Source organism: Atractosteus spatula, chromosome 19 (assembly GCF_055471065.1).
Source record: "Atractosteus spatula isolate fAtrSpa1 chromosome 19, fAtrSpa1.hap1, whole genome shotgun sequence".
Taxonomy (NCBI): domain Eukaryota; kingdom Metazoa; phylum Chordata; class Actinopteri; order Semionotiformes; family Lepisosteidae; genus Atractosteus; species Atractosteus spatula.
This window is the reverse complement of record NC_142724.1, coordinates 6,174,206-6,195,884: the sequence shown is the minus strand read 5'-3', so window position 1 is coordinate 6,195,884 and position 21,679 is coordinate 6,174,206. Positions and strand designations below refer to the sequence as shown.

The 21,679-nt window shown below is 40.6% G+C and overlaps 1 protein-coding gene across 2 annotated transcripts; it reads right to left on the bottom strand.

Annotated features, from left to right (window-relative positions):
- Positions 1-11,069: 11,069 nt before the first annotated feature.
- rnf114 (ring finger protein 114) lies at positions 11,070-20,436 on the bottom strand. Of its 2 annotated transcripts, XM_088937292.1 has the most exons (6): positions 20,206-20,433; positions 17,680-17,830; positions 16,796-16,902; positions 16,399-16,513; positions 14,852-14,959; positions 11,070-14,220 (listed from the first exon to the last, which is right to left on the bottom strand). In XM_088937292.1, the coding sequence occupies exons 1-6, from the start codon at positions 20,340-20,342 to the stop codon at positions 14,155-14,157; spliced, it is 684 nt and encodes a 227-aa protein (XP_088793418.1). In that variant the 5' UTR covers positions 20,343-20,433; the 3' UTR covers positions 11,070-14,154. The 2 variants fall into 2 exon arrangements, with proteins under 2 accessions (XP_088793418.1, XP_088793419.1); XM_088937293.1 differs by lacking the exon at positions 14,852-14,959 and having other exon boundaries at positions 20,206-20,436.
- Between the last annotated feature and the right edge of the window lie 1,243 nt (positions 20,437-21,679).

Below are 21,679 nucleotides of genomic sequence, written 5' to 3'. Positions count from 1 at the left end.
AAATATGAGTCAAGAAAAGAAATTATAATACCGATCTACCGTATATCACATACCATCGCTACAGCAACATTTTCCTTCTGTAATGGGGCTCATATATTATGATTTGGCACTGGCTTCAAAGCTTTTGACCTTCCAAACTATATTTCTTGCTTCCCAGATAAAAGTCCTTCTTGAACCACCTATCAGACTAATTAATTTAATTGATATTCCGGACTCAGACAGGTTAGTAGTTAAATGTAATGTATGTTTTCATTACCTATGTAGTCCCACAGAGACACACTCAGTTTGTCTGTTTGCTGAACTCTCATTCCTGCTTGATGGTTTACACAAAAAAACTGGTTATTTTGTGGAAATATTACCAAATCCACTATAAATATATGTTACATTTTTTTCTACATGGCTACTCGTCTTTAACAAAAGGAATGTTTATAACCAGTCTTTCGGTGTTCATCTTTTTTTTTTCTGTTGCGGATTTCCTTCGGAACTTCTGATACCGCTGGAATAGAAAAGGCTGAAGACGTTTTCCCTGTTAACTTTCCTGAGAAAAACTTTGGGGAGAATGACAAAAATGTGAAGGGAAACAAAAGACCCATCTCCTGGACAGCCAAAAAAACACAAAATTAAAATAAAGGGGAAGAATCTGCTGATTATACATAAATAAAAAAAAAGATCCTTTCAGGCATGGAAATTATAGTTCTCTTTGAATTCGCCAAAGCACATTCTGTTCAGGAGGCACCCTTAGCAGACTGGTTGTTAAAATTTAGCTCAGTGGCCGTGGGATGAAAACACTGTTTCAGACTAGATAACAAAACACATCAAAGGGCATCTCACCAGAGGGAAGTACCCCCCCAGCCCTCTACTCACACCAGCATGAAGCCTGATGTGACACAGCCCAGGTGGGGGAGTCACAGCTGTCATTGTCTTGTGAGCCCGCTGTCTTAGTGACAGGACTGCCCATCACTGGGCCGTCAGCACTTTAATTCAGTACCTGGGAGTTAATTATTGAGCCAGGAGGATGGAGGTGTATCATTGGAATGAAACAGAGGCACTGGGAGAATGACACATCAGCTAACTCCAGTGATTCTCAAAGAAAGAAAGAGGAGGAAATGAGAGTTTTCCATCAAAATGGGAAAAGGGGTTAATTATTGGGATGTTCATAGAATATATTTGGAAATATCCTGCCGGGCCCTTGATCACAAAAGCAATGCTAGTTTCTTACAAAGGCTTAGTAAAGACTACAAACCACAAAATATGAAGTAACTATATTTTCAGCTGGAATTAAACAATAACAAGTATTTGATTTCACTGGCATTGCAGTGGATCATAATATCAAAATAGATCTTTTTTTTTTTTCCGGAGTTATATGGCAACAGAACAGAGTTTTGAAAGTACTGTGTTTTGCTCTTTGCTCTTGTAGATCATATTGATATTCATAGTGAATGTATAATGATAACACACCAAATTTATAAACTTAATAGCAGTACTTGGATTTCACTAGAGGTCTTTTTTGAACTCATGCATCATTGGTTGTTCTGCTCCACCAGAAAGCTATGTTGTAGTCCCTCCGCCTCTGTTAAATTCTTGCACTTTGACCCATATGATGATTATAGGAGAAGGGGAAGCATATAAAAACAAATATATGGCAATAATGGCATCGATTGTATTATATCATAACTTTGTACAAGAAAAAATAAAAAAACAGTTATCATTAAAATGGTCCTCTGTGGTTCTGAAGGACATTTAATTACAATTGTATTTCTGTACTGCTTTTCATCTCCAAACATCCCAAAATGCTTTACATATAGGACAAGACCCAATTCATCCACCACTGGTGAATGGATGTGTGATGTGTGGTGGTCATTGTGTGCCAGCTCCCTCACTACACAGATAGGAACTTTAGTAAGACTAGATTGTGTCAGTCCAGAGTGGAAATTAGCCATGTTTATTAAACATGTAAGGGCCTAGGTTTAATATCTGATCAGAAGGACAGCACCTCCTACATCACTGGTCACTAGAGAGACGTGTGCCACCCACCAGTCAAACAACATCATTTACAGCAGCAACTTGATTTTGTTCAGGTCTCCTATCCCAGTACTGACCAGGCCCTGCCTAGGCCACCTTCTGAGATCTGACATGAATTATATTATTTGTGTATTTCATTCTTCACTGAGAGACAGAGCTAGAAAACAGAAACAGGCTTCTGCATTACTGTATTTGGGTGTCTGAAACATACTGACGTGTAAATAACCTTTTAGTGCTAACTGCCACCAGACTTTAACATTTCCCTGAGAACCACAACATTTAGCCAAGTCAAATACTCTCAGCAGCTGTATTGTTTGTTGGCTTACAGGGCCTCCATTAGGTCACTACTCCTGCAACAAGTCATTAGGATAATGAAGCACAAGAGAGTCAAGGGATTAAAATCTACAGTGCTGTAGCAGGGATATACATTTCCTGAAGGGGTGCAGCTCTGTGTGGACTACAGCAGAAGGTCTGAAAAGGATTATTCATAATTTTGGAAATTGATTTAATGATGTTTTTCTTGCATAGCACAAGTGAGTGTTATGTAAATCAGAAAGGGAAGTGTTCTGAGTGATCTGACACACTGAGGAGCAGGGACTACAATTGTCATTTAAGTACACTGTCTTCCCTGGGCCTCCAGCTCTTTGATTCAGTACCTGGTAGTTAATTAATGAGTTGTGAGCATAGGGGTGCATTACTGAAATAAAACAGAGTTGCTGGGAGACTGGCTAAATGACCTGGTTATTTTGTAAAGAAAGAGGAAACAGATTATTTGAATCAAAAAAGGGAAAACTAGGAGTCCGTTAGGCTGGTTACTCATTCCACTGTGTGTCCAAAGTCACTCCCTCATTAACATTCTCTATGTTAGGTTTCTCATTTCCACACTGAGTTGACATGCACACAAAATACACAATGGCATGAAAGAAAGAGCAAAGAGCAATGAAATTCACAGTGTGGCAAAGCATGTAAAGAAAGGTTTTGCAAAATATTATGTCAGCAATCATCTGAAACAGGTCCAGTGAATGCTGCAGACTGAATCCAGGCATAAAGAAACATGCATTTTCCTCGGCTTTTCCTTTTCTACCAGGTGATTTCATCAAGGCAAAATCAGTCCTGGCTTCCTGACGGGGCTCAGAGAATTCAGTAACAACTGGAATTAACAACGTGTCCATTATTTCAGAGGTGGAGCAATAGATCATCTCCTTGTCAGTATCAGTAATGCCCACCTTATCCTGAAACCTATGCTGCTTTAATCTGCATGGATTAATTCTCCTCTGTAACACTCTTATGTTAGTGTACCCTCAAAGGTACCCAGTATCCTTCATCATACCATCCTGGGTAATTAGTGCCCATAAGACTTCAGCTCCATCACTCAGATGAGATTAGACCAGGGATCTCTAACCATTGTCCTGAAGAGCCCCAGTCCAGCAGCCTTTAAATCATCAATGTCTAAAGACAATTGGAACAATTTTAACTATGATCTATTGAACTGGTGGTGTGCCCAATTAAGCATTATAGAGATCATTTGGAACAAAAATCAGAATATTGCTCAACCCTCTTGGACATTGAAACATTAACTGCTTAAACAAGTCATCCTAATCTTTCAATAACAGGGTGTGCTAGAAGACGAACTTGATTGGGGATCCCAGGTACCAGGGTTGTGGTATTCTGCCTAAGAGCCGTAGGTCAGATCTTCTTCATCAGATATGTATTCATATTCACTCATAGTCAATGCTCCATAACAGCAAAACCTATAACCCAGACACTGTGCACACTGGGGCTATCCACACTAATGTGCTTCTCAACCCATTTAAGAAAGTCATGTTGTTTTCAGGGATAACTGGGCACTTAGCATGTAACAGTTGTGAGCAAAGCCAAAAGGCATCCCATTTTACTGACTTATTGGTCCCAATACTTACTGGAGAACCACATGTGTCTACTGGATGTTTTGATGAAGCCCTGGTCTTTGGAAAAAAAAAGAGACTACTAATGAAAAAAAATCTATTCTTTAGCATTAATACTTACTAATTAAAAGAAACACTTACAGCAGTGGCAGTAACCAAGGGGGATTAGTTTCAAATGGAAAATTAATGTGGAGAAATGGCCTAAGGCCTAGCTGGGACGGGAATATCCTAGGCAGCCTCAGAATAATTAGCTGATGTTTTGAAAGTGGAATGCCTCCCCTGTTGGACATTAAAGCTGCTACATCCCCCTTTCGAGCTTGCAGATCCGAACCAAGGGAGACTTTATTTCAAATGGAAAAATTAATGGGAGAATAATAGCCCTGAGCCTTGCTGCGATGGTTCTATCCCCAGCACTTTTTTTGTGTTGAATAATTGGGGAGGCCTTTAAAAATTTAGCGCCTTCCCAGTTGGACTTAAATTCCACTGTGACCCCTCCTTCCCCTCAGAAATGCACAAACAGGCTCTGGAGGCACCCAGCTTCCTATCTTGTTTTCAAAGGGCAGAACTTTTCAAATATTAGCAAAAAGAGCAGAAGGTAAAACCAGTCTTCCTAGATTACAGCAGTTTCTTTTTTCCCATGAATATTTTCATTACTGGGAGGCGAGGATGACATGGAGGTGAGCACTACTGTCTCGCAGCTTTTTGGCCCTGGGATTCATTTGAAACAGGGGCACCTTCTGGATGGAGCTTGGATGTTCTCCATTTAATTGTGTCTTTTCTCTGCATGTGCTAAAGTTTTCTCCCAGCTTTCAAAGAAAGTTTACTGTGATGAGCTGGCGTCTCAGTCAGGATTTAGTTGCAGTTTGTGCCCTGTACTTACAGTGCATTTGGTGACTTGCTTCATTGTCTTATTTGTTTATAGCCTATATGTGGTTATAACCTGAAAGCATTTAAGATTTAATATTTGTTATCACTGCACTGCATTAAAAGGAGAACAGAAATCTTCAAAAATACCTCTGACATACTGGCCAAATAGAATTACACCACCTTGGGTATGTTCAGTTTGATAAAAGCAGAAAACAAAGTAATGAGATGGATAAAAGGAAACAGAATTAACTGCTAAATTCTCACAGTGTGGACATTAGGTAAAAAAACACAGGTACACAAATAGAGGTCCTAATGTCTTGCACATGACCTTTTGTGGGGATCAAAAGCAATTTGCAATACATCATGGCTTTTGGACATTCTGGTAGTCTGGTTGGTGTTACAGACAGTGAGCTGTCTCAGCTGTGTGTTGAGAGGAAATGAAAAGAAAAACAAACTTGGCTGCCCTCAGTCTTGAATGAACTAAATATTTCTTGAAGACCATAAACATAAAATCTGTCTCACCACTGTAGTTACCAGCTATTCACTCATACACAAACTATTTATACAGAATATAAAAAAAATCACCTGTGTTATTTTTGGTCTTTATCAGTAGCTACTTGAAAAGTACCCATAAAATGCTTAGGACTCCAACACTCAAGAACAAGATTTCTATCCTTATAAGGCCCCTTTATTAATCTTATGATATTTACTGTACATAAATAACTGCAGTTATGTCAGTAGTTTATTTATCTCCTAATAAAAGTGAGAGTGACTAAACATGTAAAGTATATTTGGTGTAACTAACCTGCCTGAGGGAATTTTGGCTGTCTCACTGACAAATAATGCTGCCCCCCTCTGTATTGTGAGGATTGAGCCACGGAGCTGCCACATGGGTGTCGATGGTGTGGTGGGAGTGTCCGAAAGAAACGTGCTGTGGAAAGTCTTGGGTGCAAGACTTCTATTTGCAGGTGAGCCAAAGTGCGAGATGAGGTTATAACTTTGTTCCACTGTAATTCCATTTATATTATGGTATCAAGTCTTAATGCATAGTTTTCTCCAATCCAGGAGAGACCAAAACTTCACTTTTTATAGTTGTCTAAATTAAGTCATTTATGATCTCAGTCAAGTAATTAAGGGCTGAGAGACAATTGAATATGCTCAAGGAATGTGGAACCAGGAGATTCCTGGTTCAGACTTTTGGCATCCTCTACCTGTCACATTGACAAAACGTATTCTGGTATTGCCAAAGTGACAAGTCATTTCTCACTGCTTGGAAGGGTGCCACACTACACACAGTTAACACAAGCCTCATAGAGGGAGAAGAGCACAAATTACTTTGTAGCTGCAAGTTAACGAGTTTATTCCACATGAGCTTTGGTTGGAGGCATGCAAAATCAAAGCTAAAACGCGTACCTCTCAGGCTCCATTCAGTGTGGGGGGGCTGGAGACAGGGAATTTAAGAGCGGAAGAAGAGTTGGTGTAGAATTAGTCTTGAAGTTGGGATGCCTCCCAGCCTTTTCTGTTCAAACATTTGAATCGATTAACCTGGCATGCGCTGGTGGCTCCTGTGGATTTGGATTCTTCCTGCTGTCTCCTGACTGAGGAATTTACAATCATGTTAGACACCATGCATTAATCTGTGCATTAAAGTGGCTGTTCAAAGATACGTTAACAAAGTTCCCCTTTCAGAAATTCCAGATTTGAGCAAGTTTTGAATTGCTGTGCTTGTTTTCTGGGTTCTCTGGTGATAACATGTTTTGTGGCAGGAGAGAGAGTCAAGCTTCTGTAGAAAGCCACCGACTTGGCTCAAACCCAGGCGTCACGGCATAACTCTGAGCCAAGCTGGTTCCTGAGAGTGAGTGAATTGTTGAGCAACCGGAAGCAGTTGTGTGTGTTGAATTAGACGCACCTGGGCTTAATGAGTGGGGAGCACTCAGAATGAGTAGAATGAGCCATGCCCCTGTGACAGTTAAGAGGCTTATAAAAAGCCTATTGAAAGAAAAAAATTAGCCTGCTCCAAGTCATGACAGGGGAGGAAATCTGTGGTGTTAACAGAACGTAGGCTCCCTCCCTCCCTGACCCAGTGCTGCCTGAGAAGGAATAACCCTGTCCTCAAGAAAGTTAGTGTTACCATTAGTCAAGAGTCAGGACCCTAAAAAAAGTGCTGGAGACAACTGAGCACTCTCAAGGAATGTAGATCCTGATAAGCTGGCTGTTGGCATTGAAAGTGGTACTTTCTTGCTCATGATGTCATTATGCTGGTGTCAACCTCAGATCTCACAATTGCTGTACCTTTCTTATATCCCTAATACTGCAGCTTGACTTAATCAAAAATGACATTTACAGGTATCTACTACACAGAACTGGAAACGGACACTGGTATTGGTTCCGCTTTAACTCTTAATTTGTTGAACTAATTACTTATATTCAAAAGTACAGTATAGCAGTGTACAAGGACCTGTGGTCCTGGAGTATTGTTGTCATACACCACCACTTTAAAGACTGAAATGTGCTGCTGTTGTCACTAGACCGCCTTGGTGAGTTGTATCTAGAACCACGTCAGCTGGTATTGAGTATGGTGATGCTCCTAGTTATTAGAAAAGGTGAATCTGAGCCAGTGTCTGTTTGTAGGATATCAAAAAAGTAAAGTTTGTGTAGTGCTGTAAAGTCGTTTCCTAGCAGACACCTCACATCAGGTTAACTTTCTTGGTACATTGAGACACCCATTATATCCTGATTAGACTAGTTACTGCCTATTCTGCATAATACAGCCCTCCTGTAAAAAAAAACAGTTCCCCGGATGTGGAGTTTTACTGCTGGGCTGCTGTGACACACTTCTACAAAACGACTTTTCTTTCCTGTCGTACTGTAAGTGCTCGGGGTGACATGTCAACATAATTGCTGCCTCTACAGAGCCTCAAGATACAACACACTTTTTTCAAATTTTTCATCAAAGAAGCAACATGCTGAACTTTATGAAATTTTTATTTAGTATGTTCATTTCTTTTCCGTTTTCTAATTCCCCCCCCAAAAAGAGCGGCTCTGTTTCACTGGACCGATTTCCTGCCTGCCTGGAAGGGCTGCATACAGTACCTCATTCACTCTTTATCAACCAGCAGAGGGGGTAAACAGACATGTCTTGAAGTTTTGTTTGCAGTCGGTATGAGTTGTGTACAGCGATGTTCAAAACTTAAGGATCCACTGAAGTATAAATGGAGATGTTAGACTAGATAATGAAATATTCCTATTTACCAAATGAGGTTACTTACTTACAACATACGTTTTGATGAGACATCATCTTGAGACTATCACTGAGCATCAGAAGAAAGTTGTCACTCTACGAATCGTGTTATTTTTTTAATGAAAACTTAAATTTAAGTCTTCTGCAAACCACCTCCACCCAATCTCCAGCTGTGTAGCTGCCCCTTGGTCACTCCTCACCCCGTATGGGGGTCCTGTCCTCCTTGTCCTCAGGCCAGGAGATTAGCCTTCAGCCAACTGGGTGAAGCCAGATTCACTGTGACTAAAACACTCGCTTCATTCTTGGGAGTTATTCCTAATGAAATATTTTAGGTGTTATTTTGATTCCGTGATCATGCAGGCCTGATTGTGATACACTTTGACTGTTGTATACTCAATAAATCACCTCATTAATGAAAGAGTTGATTAGGCACCAGATGAGGTGATCCAAGTCTGGCGAAAATCATAAAACAAAAACCCAGAAAGGAACCAACATGCCCCACTTATAAAAAGAGCAATGCCTTTGTTCCGTCAGTATATTGCACACAACAAGGCACACTGTTGCTCACTGTCTGAGGTGTTCACAGTCAATAATTTCTAACCTGGGAAGGCGTACTGCTAAACGTAGTCTGTGAAGAGATGCCTTAATCTGGAAGACTACAAGCCATGAGATCCCATATAAATCAATAGGAAGGTCCAAGTGCGATGGTCTGGCAAGGTGTGTCTAATTCTTACAGAGCTCCTCTCGTAGTGATTGATTTCTACCTGACTGCACAGAGCTACACTGACAATGTCCTGGGATCTAACTTGATGCCCTTCCTGGTGGAGAACAGAAGTCCTCCTGATGAAAGCTGCTCATGTAATAATGGTTTTCTTTGGAGAGAATGTGCTGTTCATACTCTGTTCAGCAGACTTGAACCCCTGGGATGATGGGTGGCATCTAGGAATCAGAGACCAGTGAACAGGCCTGTTTTTCCAGGCTGTAAAAAGAGTAATGGGACACAACTCCACAGCAGAGTATCTCCAACTTGGTGCAAAGCATGCATGGCAGATCTGCGGGTTGGATTGCTTACAACTGTGGTCACACACACTACCAACCCATATTTTTCAGAGCAGTCACTCTCTTGATAATCGCTGTTGATGACAAATGTTAATCAGCAGAATGAATTTACCAATGTCCACCCAGTTTCTAACTGCATTATCTAACAGGGTCGCAGGGAAACCAGAGCCCAACCTGGCAAGCCACGGGCGGAAGGCAGGATACACCCTGGACAGGATGGCAGTCCACCGCAAGGCACACAGACACAAGCATGCATACACCCACACCAGCGCCGATTTTTCCAGAAGCCAGTTGACCTGGTTTTAGTTTAACTGTGGACTGTGGGAGGAAACTGGAGCGATTGGAGAAACCCATGTGAACATGGGGAGAACATAGAAACTCCACACAGATAGCACTCCAGGAATTGAACCCAGAGTCCCAGCAATATGAGACATCAATGCTTACCATTGCATGACTATGCCACCGCCTTTACCTGTGTCATGTCTAGTAAATGTGTACTTAATTACTGAAACTTTGTGTACAAAAGAGAAAGGTCTTTCTTTAGCTTGTTTGTTACTCAGATAATGGAGCTAAGACTCTCTTAGCTATGAATACAACACGCATTTTGGAACCTCCAGGTTAATGTACACCTAAACTGAGAGCCTAAATGTGAAGCTGAGGAATCTGAAAACAATTCCATGTTAGACACATGGATCCTGCCAGTTTGAAAAACCTAACGCAGGACAAGCAACAAAACAAAATTTAGACAAGTGGGTACCTGTGTCAGCATGTGTAGGCTGCAAAAGAACAAGCAGAATTTTATTCCATGCTGAAGAGAGAAGAAAATAAACACAAAGTTTTGGCTGTGGAGCCTTCTTCGGGTGGCTTGACGCCTGGAAAAGGCTCCACAGCTGAAATGTTGGGTTTCTTTTCTTCTCTTTTCAAAATTTTTCTTTTCAAAACTCTTACCAGAAAATTTCCCAACAGCTGCATCCCCTAAGAATAAGTTTTCTTGAAAGGTAAACCACCTTTGAAACCACCCTATCTTGCTTTATTTACACAAGTCTTCTTGACATCTGAGGAAAAAAAAAATTAATTCAGAAAGCTTGCCTTCCTTTCCGAATTACTTTCAAAGTGCATGCCCATATCAGGAAATTAGGTGAGTTTTCCTTACTGAGTCTTGGTAGAACACTGATAAGACTTTCTAATACAGTACCAATTCCTGCAAGTAACAGCTCAAAAAAAAAAAAACTTTCTTCAAAGGAGGCTTCCAACAGCGCCTGTGTCTTATTTTAGATGCATTCAAAAGAATGTTTTCCTTACTGAATGGCAGAAAAGGGATGGCACATCTGTTTTTATTTTGGTTAAAACAAAGAAATGAAAACAAATCTCATCTCGGCTTTGTTAAAATGATCTGTTTATGCTCCACCGCAAAACGTAAATTTTACTCACATTTGAGAACAGAGAAGTCTATCAAGGCTAAATAACAATGAATGTCTCAAACATGCCCGTAACACTCAGGAGGTTAGAGGAGCGCCCTGGACTGTGTTTGACAAATCAGGGAGCAGCACTGTTAGCAAAGCTGTCTGCGATTTTTAGCCCTGTTCCATCTGGAAGGCCATTAATCACAGCCGAGTGTTTTTTGCCTTCTAAAATCTTACGCACAGGTATAAATCATTCACTTTGATTTCAGGGTTTGGTGTTTAAATAATTAAACAGCTTTCATTTGTCAGGATTTAGTTCTTTAAAGCTATAAGCGTGACATGGGAAGAGCGTGGAAGAGAATGTGTGTGTGACAGAGGGAGAAGAAGGAGATACAGAGAAACAACTTGAGAAAGAAGTGCAAGGCATATCAGTTTGCTCACCAGACTGAGTGATACAGAAACAATGTATATCTGTATCAAAATACTTTTCTACTAACAATCACAAGAAGAAAATGTTCCGCTTGTCACACTGGTCTTGAAACCGTGCACTTAATGGAAAAAACTGACATTAGTGACATTTAAAAAATCTTTATTAAAATAAAATGTAATGATGAATAATATGCATATACCATAATTTAATTGTGAATTAGTGCCCCTTTTACAGCTCAATCCCGAAAGACATTTGAGTATATACAGTAAGCTTAAATTTCAATTGTGCAAATTTCTTTCAGGACACAGTTTTCTATACATATTCAATGTAATGGATAAAATCACCTGAACCTCTCTTTACATGCTGTAACATTGAATGAATTCCATATGCAATGAGAAGAGAATATTATTATAGCTGTTAAAGGCAAAAATCCAATAACTTTACATACAAGAATGGGGTTTGGCTACTGCAGCAAGCAAATTAGAAAGCGTATTTAAAAGAGGTTCCTTTTATTGTTTTCTATAAAAAGGGACACTTAACGGACACTATAAAGGAGCAACTCATCTTAAAATCGATTGCAACATACACAATGCTGTAGAAAAGATAAAAGATCTCACTGACAGTGTTGTGCTACATGAAGGCTTACTTCATCTTCAGGAAGTGGGCAGTGGTACAGTACATCTGGTGACGGGACCAAAACCAAAAAGATCCTATAGTGAAGTAATACTACTCCCAACTACACAGCCTACACTGACAGGCTAATCCAGAATTTGGATTTTTATGTATATAATTACTGAATTCCTTCCACATTACAAACTTAGACACAAAATTTTCCCAAATCGGAACAGGATTCCCACCCCAGGGAAGTCATTAAGCTACCTCTTACCAAAAAATGTATAGTATCCTCAGCCACATTAGTTTCCCCATCCATAAAGATGATAAATGTGATAAGTACTTACAAGATTAATTATTTAGAAATGGGCCTGTTTCAGGTATGGTGAGGAGGCAGAAATAAATGAGGTTTCAATCTCTTTCCAGTCTCTTCAAGCTGACCATTTCCATTAGGGACAAGCAGGGTGCAGTGCACGAGGTGACACTGCTGGTGTTAATTCAGAATTAGTGCCCGACCACAAGCAGTCACTTTAGGTCTAAAGCTTGCGCCACCCGTGTCAGGTCAGAGCTAGAACAGATAAAAACATAGCTAGCACACAATCGTGGACACACTTGCACATCTTCCTGCCTTTTCGGTCCAGAACGGAGGGTTCTGTTTGCAGTGTGAAGCAGTAGGGCTCTGGACTATTGTTGGGCTGTGTTCCTCAGCATCATACTTCACTTACACTGCTTCAGTTAAATGCCAGGCCATGTGGGCTTCTTTAAATGGGTACAAACGCAAGCTGCTTTGGGTAAAAGCTTCAATTCAATAAACTCACGATGAAACGCTTCCATTCATGATATCGACAAACTGAATAACAGGGATATGCTTGATCACATCCTTTTTTTTATCAAGAGCTGTAGGTCACAATGATGCTACTTTGCAAACTATTTTTTGAGGGGGAGGACAGAAAAATACAAAAATGGAGAACTTTCACCCTTCCACTCATTTCAGAAAATGTGGTAAAACCAACAGGACTTCAAGCAATTTGCTTTCAAAAAGGGAGGAAAGTGTGCAAACTTTTGAACATGAAACAGTTACAAGATATTACCCGATACATTTTATTATACACTACCCTGAGAATACAAGTCTGCTTTTATGTTTTTATGTCTTCGTAATATCACATTTATATCACCAAATACACCAAGGTGCACTGAAAGTTACATCACAAAAGCCATTTCCTACAGCAGCTATCCCTAATTTGTCCTAGTCTCATTTCTCTGTGTGTATTGTTTATAGTGAGGTAAGCAGAGAAAACCTCTCAACTAAAAAGCACACCTACAGCTTAAAAACTTACAATTTTAGGCTATTCTACCAAAGCCCTAAACAGTAGGGGTTATTCTATGACATCATAACAAAATCATTGTGGTTTTGTACTTTTCAATATCTGAGCAAAGATGGTGTAATTAAGTTAGGCAGCAGTATATCCCTTTAAAAAAAGGGAACCACAGTGACATCTGGTGGACGTTTTGTGGTCCAGTTTAACACTTCTGAGAACTGCAACGTTAACAAGTATTGCTGGCTGCTTTCATATCAACTATTTTTAAACAAGCTACAGAACCCCGATGAACCTCTGTGACACATGTTCTTTCTCAGGGGAAATATGCAGTTTTTTTATACAGTAGTGTTAAGTTTCCAAATGAGAAATCAAGCCATGCAGTGACTGATGACTGACTTCAAGTTAACTCCTTTAAGATAACCATACAATAACGAAGAGCTCTAAGAGCCTGAGCGGTAGACTCAGAATGAAGCCTTCCAATGATCTCTGAGTTCACAGTGAGTTTTTTATCTACATGTAAATGTGCTATAACTCAAAACAATATGCATGACTCTGGAAATGGTGTGCAAATGATTGGAAATAAGATTAATAAGAAGCAGATTCCTGACAATAATAGTGCCTTTTCATAGATGCTAATTCCACCAGGGCAGTGGACACCTGAGCAATCACAGGTGTCCTGAACATTCTGCAATGCTGTGATCCATCTGCAGTCTAACATTTTCTCAGCTTCTAAAGGAGAATTCAGAGATGGACAAACTGACATTGTATCCATGGACGAAGGGTGCCATCTGGTGGATTTACTCAATAGGTACAGCTGGTTTAAGATGTTTGCCGTACATTACAATAATTAACCGCATGGTAATAATGCAGTGCAGTCACTGGATGGAATTCTTACCTTAAGGATTTACAGAGAAATGGAAATACACTCACTACCAGTAACTAAATGATATTTATTCCTTACTATCATCCAGGTCTAATAATAACTTCAGACAGATGCATCTTGTTATTAAAAATCAAGGATCTAAAAAAATAATTTTAGAAGTACGTCAGCCAATATAAAATAAAATCAACTGGAAGATGAAATTGTCTTACAAAATAATTTCACAAACATTTTATAGTTGCCAATTCTGAAGTGCTTTAATTCCTAATAAACTAGAGTGGCTGAAAGGGTTGGAGGAAGTGTGAGATACAAAGTGGTTGAAGTGGCTTGTGTCTTTAGAACAGGAAGGCGATTCCTGCTTCCCTGTGTAAGCATGAGAACTCTGTGCAGGGAAGTGCTCCTGTTCTCCTGGGATCCTTAGTGGTCTAGCATGGAGCGCTGCAGGGCCTCCTGCATCATGGTGTGTTCATCCGAGGAATAATCCTGGGAAGGACAGGGGAGAGGTACCAACCCATGTTAGCCCTTGAACTATGGCTGCTGCATGCACAAATCCGACTTCACGGCAACATCGAGATTTTTAACACGACCAGAAAGCACTGTTGGCGCGAGAGATGGGGTTAAGTGAACGAGGAATTAATCTAAGGGTTCCCAGACCAGGGTCTGGCCTCACGACATTCTAGGGGGTCCTCGTATTAGTTGGGAAAACACTGCAGCGCAAGATTTAAACTCTCAAGCATAGGCTTTTCCTTCAGATCAGGTCCTGATTAAAGAGCTACTTAATAGGTATATGAATATGAAAGAATACTTGCTGGATTATCTTTCTTGGCAGCATAATCTGGTGAGTAGCATTGAAAACTAACTGAAAAAGAGTTTATGAGCATATAAATGGTTATCACTACCGAAGACCAAATGCAGAACACTTTTTCATAAGCACTCTTATCAATTCTATCATTATAACTAAAACATTATGCTTTGATTATAAACCAGGGATCCTTGGTGATGGAAAAAAAAGCAGTCCCTCAGATAGAACAGTTTAAACTGCACATCACCTACAGGATGGCTCTCTGAGAACACATTTTTATATAAAGAAACACATTAATGAAACACTACCCACCACAAAGGTATCATAGGAGAAGGTATGACGGATCTTTAAGTGCTGGAAGAAATCAGCGCTCCTGTAGTTTGGGTCTCCCCAAGGCATTGAGGCACAAATAGGACACACCTCAAAATTAAAACACAATTAAATAAATCCAAATGCAACCTTTGATAATTGTTTTTTCCAGAAGTGGCACTTTCATGTATAATGGTATCTGTTTGAATAGGATTCAATAGTATTTCAGCATGATCTGCTAGATCATGATAGCGGTCATCTCCTCATTCTCATGTTTTCTCCTTGCACTTACCATGTTCTGGATGAGCAATGAGTACATGTCAACTGAATATACCTCAGAAAGTATATTCTTAACAAGTAAGGTCTTTAAGGATCCTACAAAGCCCCCACCGATTTCCACAGTTTATTTTAAAGCCAGCAAAACAAACAGAAATAGATTTAAAATTGTAAACGGATTTAATTTTCCACTTCTTACAAGAACAAACCCTAACTGAACAGGGAAGAGATGAGCCATGCAGAGACAGCAGAGCTCATCAAGGCCTACTCATTAGGTTGACTAGGTAAGACAACCTGGCTAGGCGATTGAGACAGGAAGATATTTTTGACGACGATAATAACAATTACTCGCATCTATAAAACATTTTGCATCTTGCAAGGTCTCAAAGCACTTTATACAGGAGGCGACCCACTTCATCCACCACTGAAGTGCAGTACTCGCTTGTTAGCCTCTGCAAGCTGCACAGCAAATCAGGTGCCGAAGTGAGAAATTACTGAACCAGCTGAAACAGAGAGGAAATTTGGGGATGCCAGACTGTGCAAGGAAAAAAATGAATTAATACTGAATACCAAGGTTAAATGCTCTCTCTTACAAACAGTATCTAAGGATCTGACCATAAACAGTATGGCTTTGGTTTACTGGGGTATTAGTTTGGAAATTCAGATGGAAGATAGCCACTTTACCAGCCCAATAGCATTATTTACATCAGCAACCTGGTTTTTCTGACATATACATCAGAGCAATGAAGCCATGTCTGACAGGAACGTTTCAAACTCAGTAAAAGAGGCTTGAAATTGGACTAAAGGGTGGTTGAACTTGACTAATCCTTAGACTCCAAGTGCCTCTGTTTCATGCCTGGGCTGCATCGTTACCCAGCTGTTACTCCCCTAATGTCAGTATACAATTGGTCAAGCTTGAGACAACCAGGTCTTTCACTGTTAGCTACTCAACAGCATCATCCCAGGGGACCTGTCAGGCAGTGCTGCCTGTGAGAGATGAACTGCCTCTCCACTTGGTGGAGCCTGCAGAGAGTCAAACAGTGAGTGACTCTGACAGCGGGATGAGTGCGCCCACAGGCCCGTGGTCTTTCTGTGTAGTACAGGGGACTGCACAAGCACGACGGCTTGACACACAGATGATGATCTAAAACTGGGCAGGTAGAAAAAAATTAAACATCCACCAGTTCCAACACTCCGGACAAAAAAGAAGCTTCACGGCCTACATTAAGAGGGAGAATTCACAAGTTTTTTCGGAGCATGGAAGCGCAGCTCACCACATGACGGGAGTCCCTGGAGTGCTGGGAAGTGCAGTGCTCCACCAGCCCGTCCTGGTCCAGGTTCTGAACGTTGCAGTAGGGACAGGTGAAAGTGTAACGGTTTGGAACCGAGCTGGGAGGGAAAGAAAGATTTCATCCTTGCAGAACTCCACTCAGGGACAGCGCACCGGCAGGTTGCACAAAGTCCTGTTTCTTTTAAACCTAAAAGATCCTGAGAAGATCCGATTACTGGCATCTTAGTTTTTAAAAGAAACATCCAAGATGGGCTGAGTATCATCAGCAAAGACAACAAGGAAGGTAAACACACAGCAAGCGTCCTGCAAGAATCCTGACCGCATCCAGAAAGTACAGGGCAGAATGCAGATGGAAGTAGATGGAAAGCCCATCCTCTTACCTGACCACAGAGGGCTGGGACTTCACAACAGTCCTCACCCCCTCATCAATATACTCCTGATACTTGGGGCAGACAGCTGTGTGGCTCCGCATCTGGGACAGACGCACCTGTCAGGCAAAGCAAAGGACTTGAGAGTAATTACGCAGGCAGAACTTTTCATTTCTTTAAACAAAAGACAAGTGCAGTTCTTGTATGCCCACACAGTTCCAGATGGCCCAAGCTGTTCTTTAATAAGAAGTAAGCACTGATTTTGAAGGTGCTCTTATTGAGTACTAAGCGTCCTGCTGCACAGGAATTATTCCAGCAAAAACACAGAGTGTGAAAACACATTTTTTTAATGTCTGCATGATCCATCCATCCTTTTTCTAACTGCTTTATCCAATTCAGGACCGCCAGGGAGCCGGAGCCTATCCCGACAGGCAAAGTGCGCAAGGCGGGATACACCCTGGATGGGACACCAGTCTATCCCAGGGCACACATAATAACACCAGGGCCAATTTTCCCAGAATCCAGTATGACTTAGGGAGGAAAGCAGAGCATCCGGAGGAAAACCATATGACAATGAGGAGAACAATACAAAATCCCCGCGTCCCAGGTACTGACTTCAAGACCCCAGCGCCACAATACTAACAGCAATACTGACCACTGATCCACCATGCTGCCCAAGCCTGGTTGATTTGTCTTTTAACCACCCTTTCTGAATGCAAAGATAAAATTTACACATGGTCAACTTATGGAAATACAGCCCTTAGCGCAGAACAAACACATCAATATAAAATGGCTCATGTTATCAAGCATACACTGTTCCTACAGTAAGTGTTGCCGATACCCCTTCATCAGTATGACCTCTCTCGCTCAACACCAGAGGGTAGTACAATGCTCACCTCTGTGTGACAGCCTTTGCAGGCTCCCAGCGAACTATGAATGAGTGCTTCCAGTTCCACAGCACTGGACCACTTGGTGAGAGCAGTCCGGCAAACTGCACACACAGGCTTCTGGGGCCGCAGGCATTCCTGCAAGCAGCTGCTGCAGAACCTTTAAGAAAAAAGCAGACCCCTTTCTTAAGCCTCGGTATTATGGTGGGGGTTATCCAGTGTGTCACACAGTTGCTTAAAACCACTGGCAAAAGGTGGACGAACAAAACAGATAACACACTAAAGCAAACAAAAACCTAGTAAATGACTACTTCAGCATATGCAGTATATTGGCAAAAATAGCATAATGCTCAGGAACAGACAAGTGCAGGTGTCAAGCAGTAGAGTGATTACGGTCCAAGTATAGATTTATATAGATAGTATAGACAATCATACATCACAAGGTGCAATACCATTAACTGGATATGCAGAGTACACCATGTGCAGGGCAAAAACAGCAATGCAAAAAAAGGTGGGCTACAGATTTCAAGTGTAAAAAACCATTTTTAATTGCACATAAACAAGTAGATACATCAGTCTAGTCTATGCCCAAGTTTTGCTCTTATCAACTCTCAGTCTCTGCCGACACAAATTCCTGAAAGGACAAGCAACTAGTGAGTTTAAAAATCATACATGTATTCTTTTACTCAAATATAAAAGCAGAGCAGAACTATTTTTTTCAGACAGCTGACTTTTTTTTTAGAAATGTATGACATTATTAATTAGGGGATACCCTGTTGTTGGCTGTGTTTTTTCCCCCATGGTCATGAATCACCTCATAATGAAGCTTGCATTGTAGGTACCAGCTCGTCTAGTTTGATATTTGATTCATCACATGACTTCCTACATTATTATAAAAAAAAGGCTCAGCTGAGCATTAATTGAGTCACAGTGGGGGAAAAAAAGTTCTGGATTTGGCTTTCAAGAGTACTTAGCAAAGAGATTCCAGATCCTCTGTGAGAAACCAAGTGAGTGCCAGAACAGAGGGAATTGTGGATGTTAGCCATTGCAGTGGCTGTGGTACAATGTTGCCTTGTGTTTCGATTTAATCCCCTAGGAGATTAAGGGGTTTTTATATCATTAGAAGGCATTATAAAGTCAGGTCAGTTTTCTTCTCCTCATTCCCAAAAGGAAACATCTAAAAATTAAAACACGTAGGCCTATACAAGAAATGCAGTCTGTTACATTTCAGAACTTAGGAAGGGTTTATCATACTTTGAATTAAAACGTAATCATGAACGGTTATTTTTCCGTTTAAAACAAGCCAGGAATCGACGTTAACACCCCCCATAGCATTACAGTAACCGTTTCAGAGTCCTAATTTCTTGACCCATTTTTTGAGATAATGAGAACGACTATTCTCATTCGTAAGCACTAACAAGTAGACCTGAATTTGTGAGGGACAGGGCAAGTAGCCTACACTCTCATATATTCATATATTTTACCCTTTTTGTTAATTTTACAACAAATTCTTGAAGGTTTCTATAGTAATGTCCCAGCTTTCTGTAGATACAGTAGCTATAACTCACTGTTTTTTTCTCGTAACAGATGAATCCGTAGCTACATATCCATACTTAACTATTACGAAATATCTCCAACTAAGGCCTTCTTCATTCCTAAAAAATAAAACGTGGAACGTGGGAGTCTGCACCTTCCACTATGGGTGCAATTAGTGTGAAAAACATGCACCACAGGTATTACGAATTCCTGGTTATCTGTCGAGTGTAAAATGTTTGGAACTGTTAACCGACCGAGCTTTGAAGTAAATAGTTATGTACGGAAATTAAAGACATCGTAAAATTTAAACAATAACCCTAACATCTCTTTTTTCCCGATGAGAATTGTTAGATCGTGATGGTCTATAAAAAAAAAAACAAATGAGACTTATAAAGTTGAGAATATTTTTTATAAACCAAAGATTTTTATTTAAAAAGTTAAAATTCTAACAACATTTTTGTATGTAATCACTACCCCTCGATTTATGCGTTTATCGCGCCACAAAAAATACAGCTGTCTGGAAGCTGAAAAGAAACCTCAAACACTTTCTTTTAGGACGAAATCTAAAAATAAATGACCCTAAGGTAACGGGGGTTTCTGTGATTTGTAGTCCCACTGCAAAGACAACACCCTAACATCTAAACCATTGACAGCGCTACAAAAAATACATATCCCACAATGCAGCACACGCCTTAGATGTAAACAAAAGTGAAAGTACAAGCATTTATCATTCTAACATACAGCCTGAAAATACCAAATAAAATGACAATTGAGCATGTTAAAGCTTTGAATCCTGTTTCAAAACATGAAAACTAATGTTAGATGTATATATATATACATTTACTTTGCAGGCACTGTTTTATTATCACGGTTAGGAGACTAAAGCAAATTACAGAACTAAAACTAAAAACAGAAAAAAAATGGGCTGTGGATATATCTCCACCCATATAAACATAAATATTTTTTTTTTAAAAAAAAAGACCATGTATTGAGACTCACGTATGCCCACACTGTGTTGTAACAGGCCGGTCAAAAATCTCTAGACACACTGGGCACACGAATTCTGGCATATCTCTCTCGCCATCCTCCGTGGTTTTCTTCTTAAGAACAGAATCTAAGCCCCCAAACATCGCCATTTCTCGCACAGCCGCTCCGGTTACTGTCTTTTCCGTGTAAGATGCCACGAATATCGCGTCAGCTCTGAACCTGCTGTAGGAGGGGCGAATACAGCAAAATACATAGCGGTTGCCTAGGACATGGGCGAAGTGGAGACAAAGCGGAAATTGTAGCTCTTGTCCAAACCTGGCCAGGGTTAACACCTCGATTAAGGTTCATTTCTGGGCGTAAACATATTTTGCCATTTAATGAAAATAGTTGTTTTCAAGGAGATACTGCAGGAGTCATTACTGTATATCTTAAGGAGAACACATGATCTTATTTTAAAATTTTCATTTTTTTTTTATGGATGGCCTTGTAAACTCAAAACCGTCAGCCAATACTTCTGTTCTAGGGAAATTCTCAACATCTAGATACTGTATATATAAGAGAGTTTCCCTGAAACTCTCAGTGATGGCTTTAAAAGTTAACATCGCTATGAACATGTATGCTCAATGCTTCCTAAAAATGTTAAGATCTGTTTTTATCTTAATTGATAAATGTTTGGGGGGCAGCATGGTGAGGAGATCCAGTAAGTGCGGTTTCCTTCCATTGAGAGTCACACATTTATGACCTAGGTTTCTCTCTCTGTGGAGTTTGAATGTTCACCCCATGTCTGTGTAGGTTTCCTTGGCTGGGTTAATTACTGTCTCTAAATCAGGGGTCTTCAGCCCTGGTCCTGGAAAGACCCAATCCAACTATTCATATAGATCAGCCAAAAGTACCTGTTATTTAAAGATTAGGCACTCTTTTTGAAGCCATTGCTCAGTTAACCCAGGTAATGTTTATAATGAAACACTACGCTTTGAGGGATGAAGGATATTCTAATCTCGGGACATCTTTGGGATCCGAGTTGGGGACCAAAGGAAGCAGACTTCTTTTCCCCGTGATAGATCCCGGGTTGCCACGACTCTTGTCAGGGTGCATATAAACATTTTAATTAAAAAGTTGTTCACTATAGCGCGCATACCCGGCGCCTGGTTTTGAGTTCACGCGCACGTGGAGTGGCGTAAGCTACGTAACGCATGCGCAGAGAGACGGTGGGGATTTCCAGCAGAATGCGAAGGTAAGGAGTGGGGAGAGTATGGTGGCGTCTTTAAAAAACAGCTCGGCTGGTTTAAAATGAAGCATTTCTCAGTGCGTCTGTTTGACTTGTGACTGCCAAAACGCAGTTCTGCCCATGCGGGCGCAGGGACTGGTCGCTGGTTGTACGCATTAGGGTTTCAAGGCGTTGTTTTATAATCTGTGTATGTAGATTCACTGAGGCGGCTGTAACCACTCTGGTGATGGGGGCCGAGTCCGAGTAACTGACAAGTCA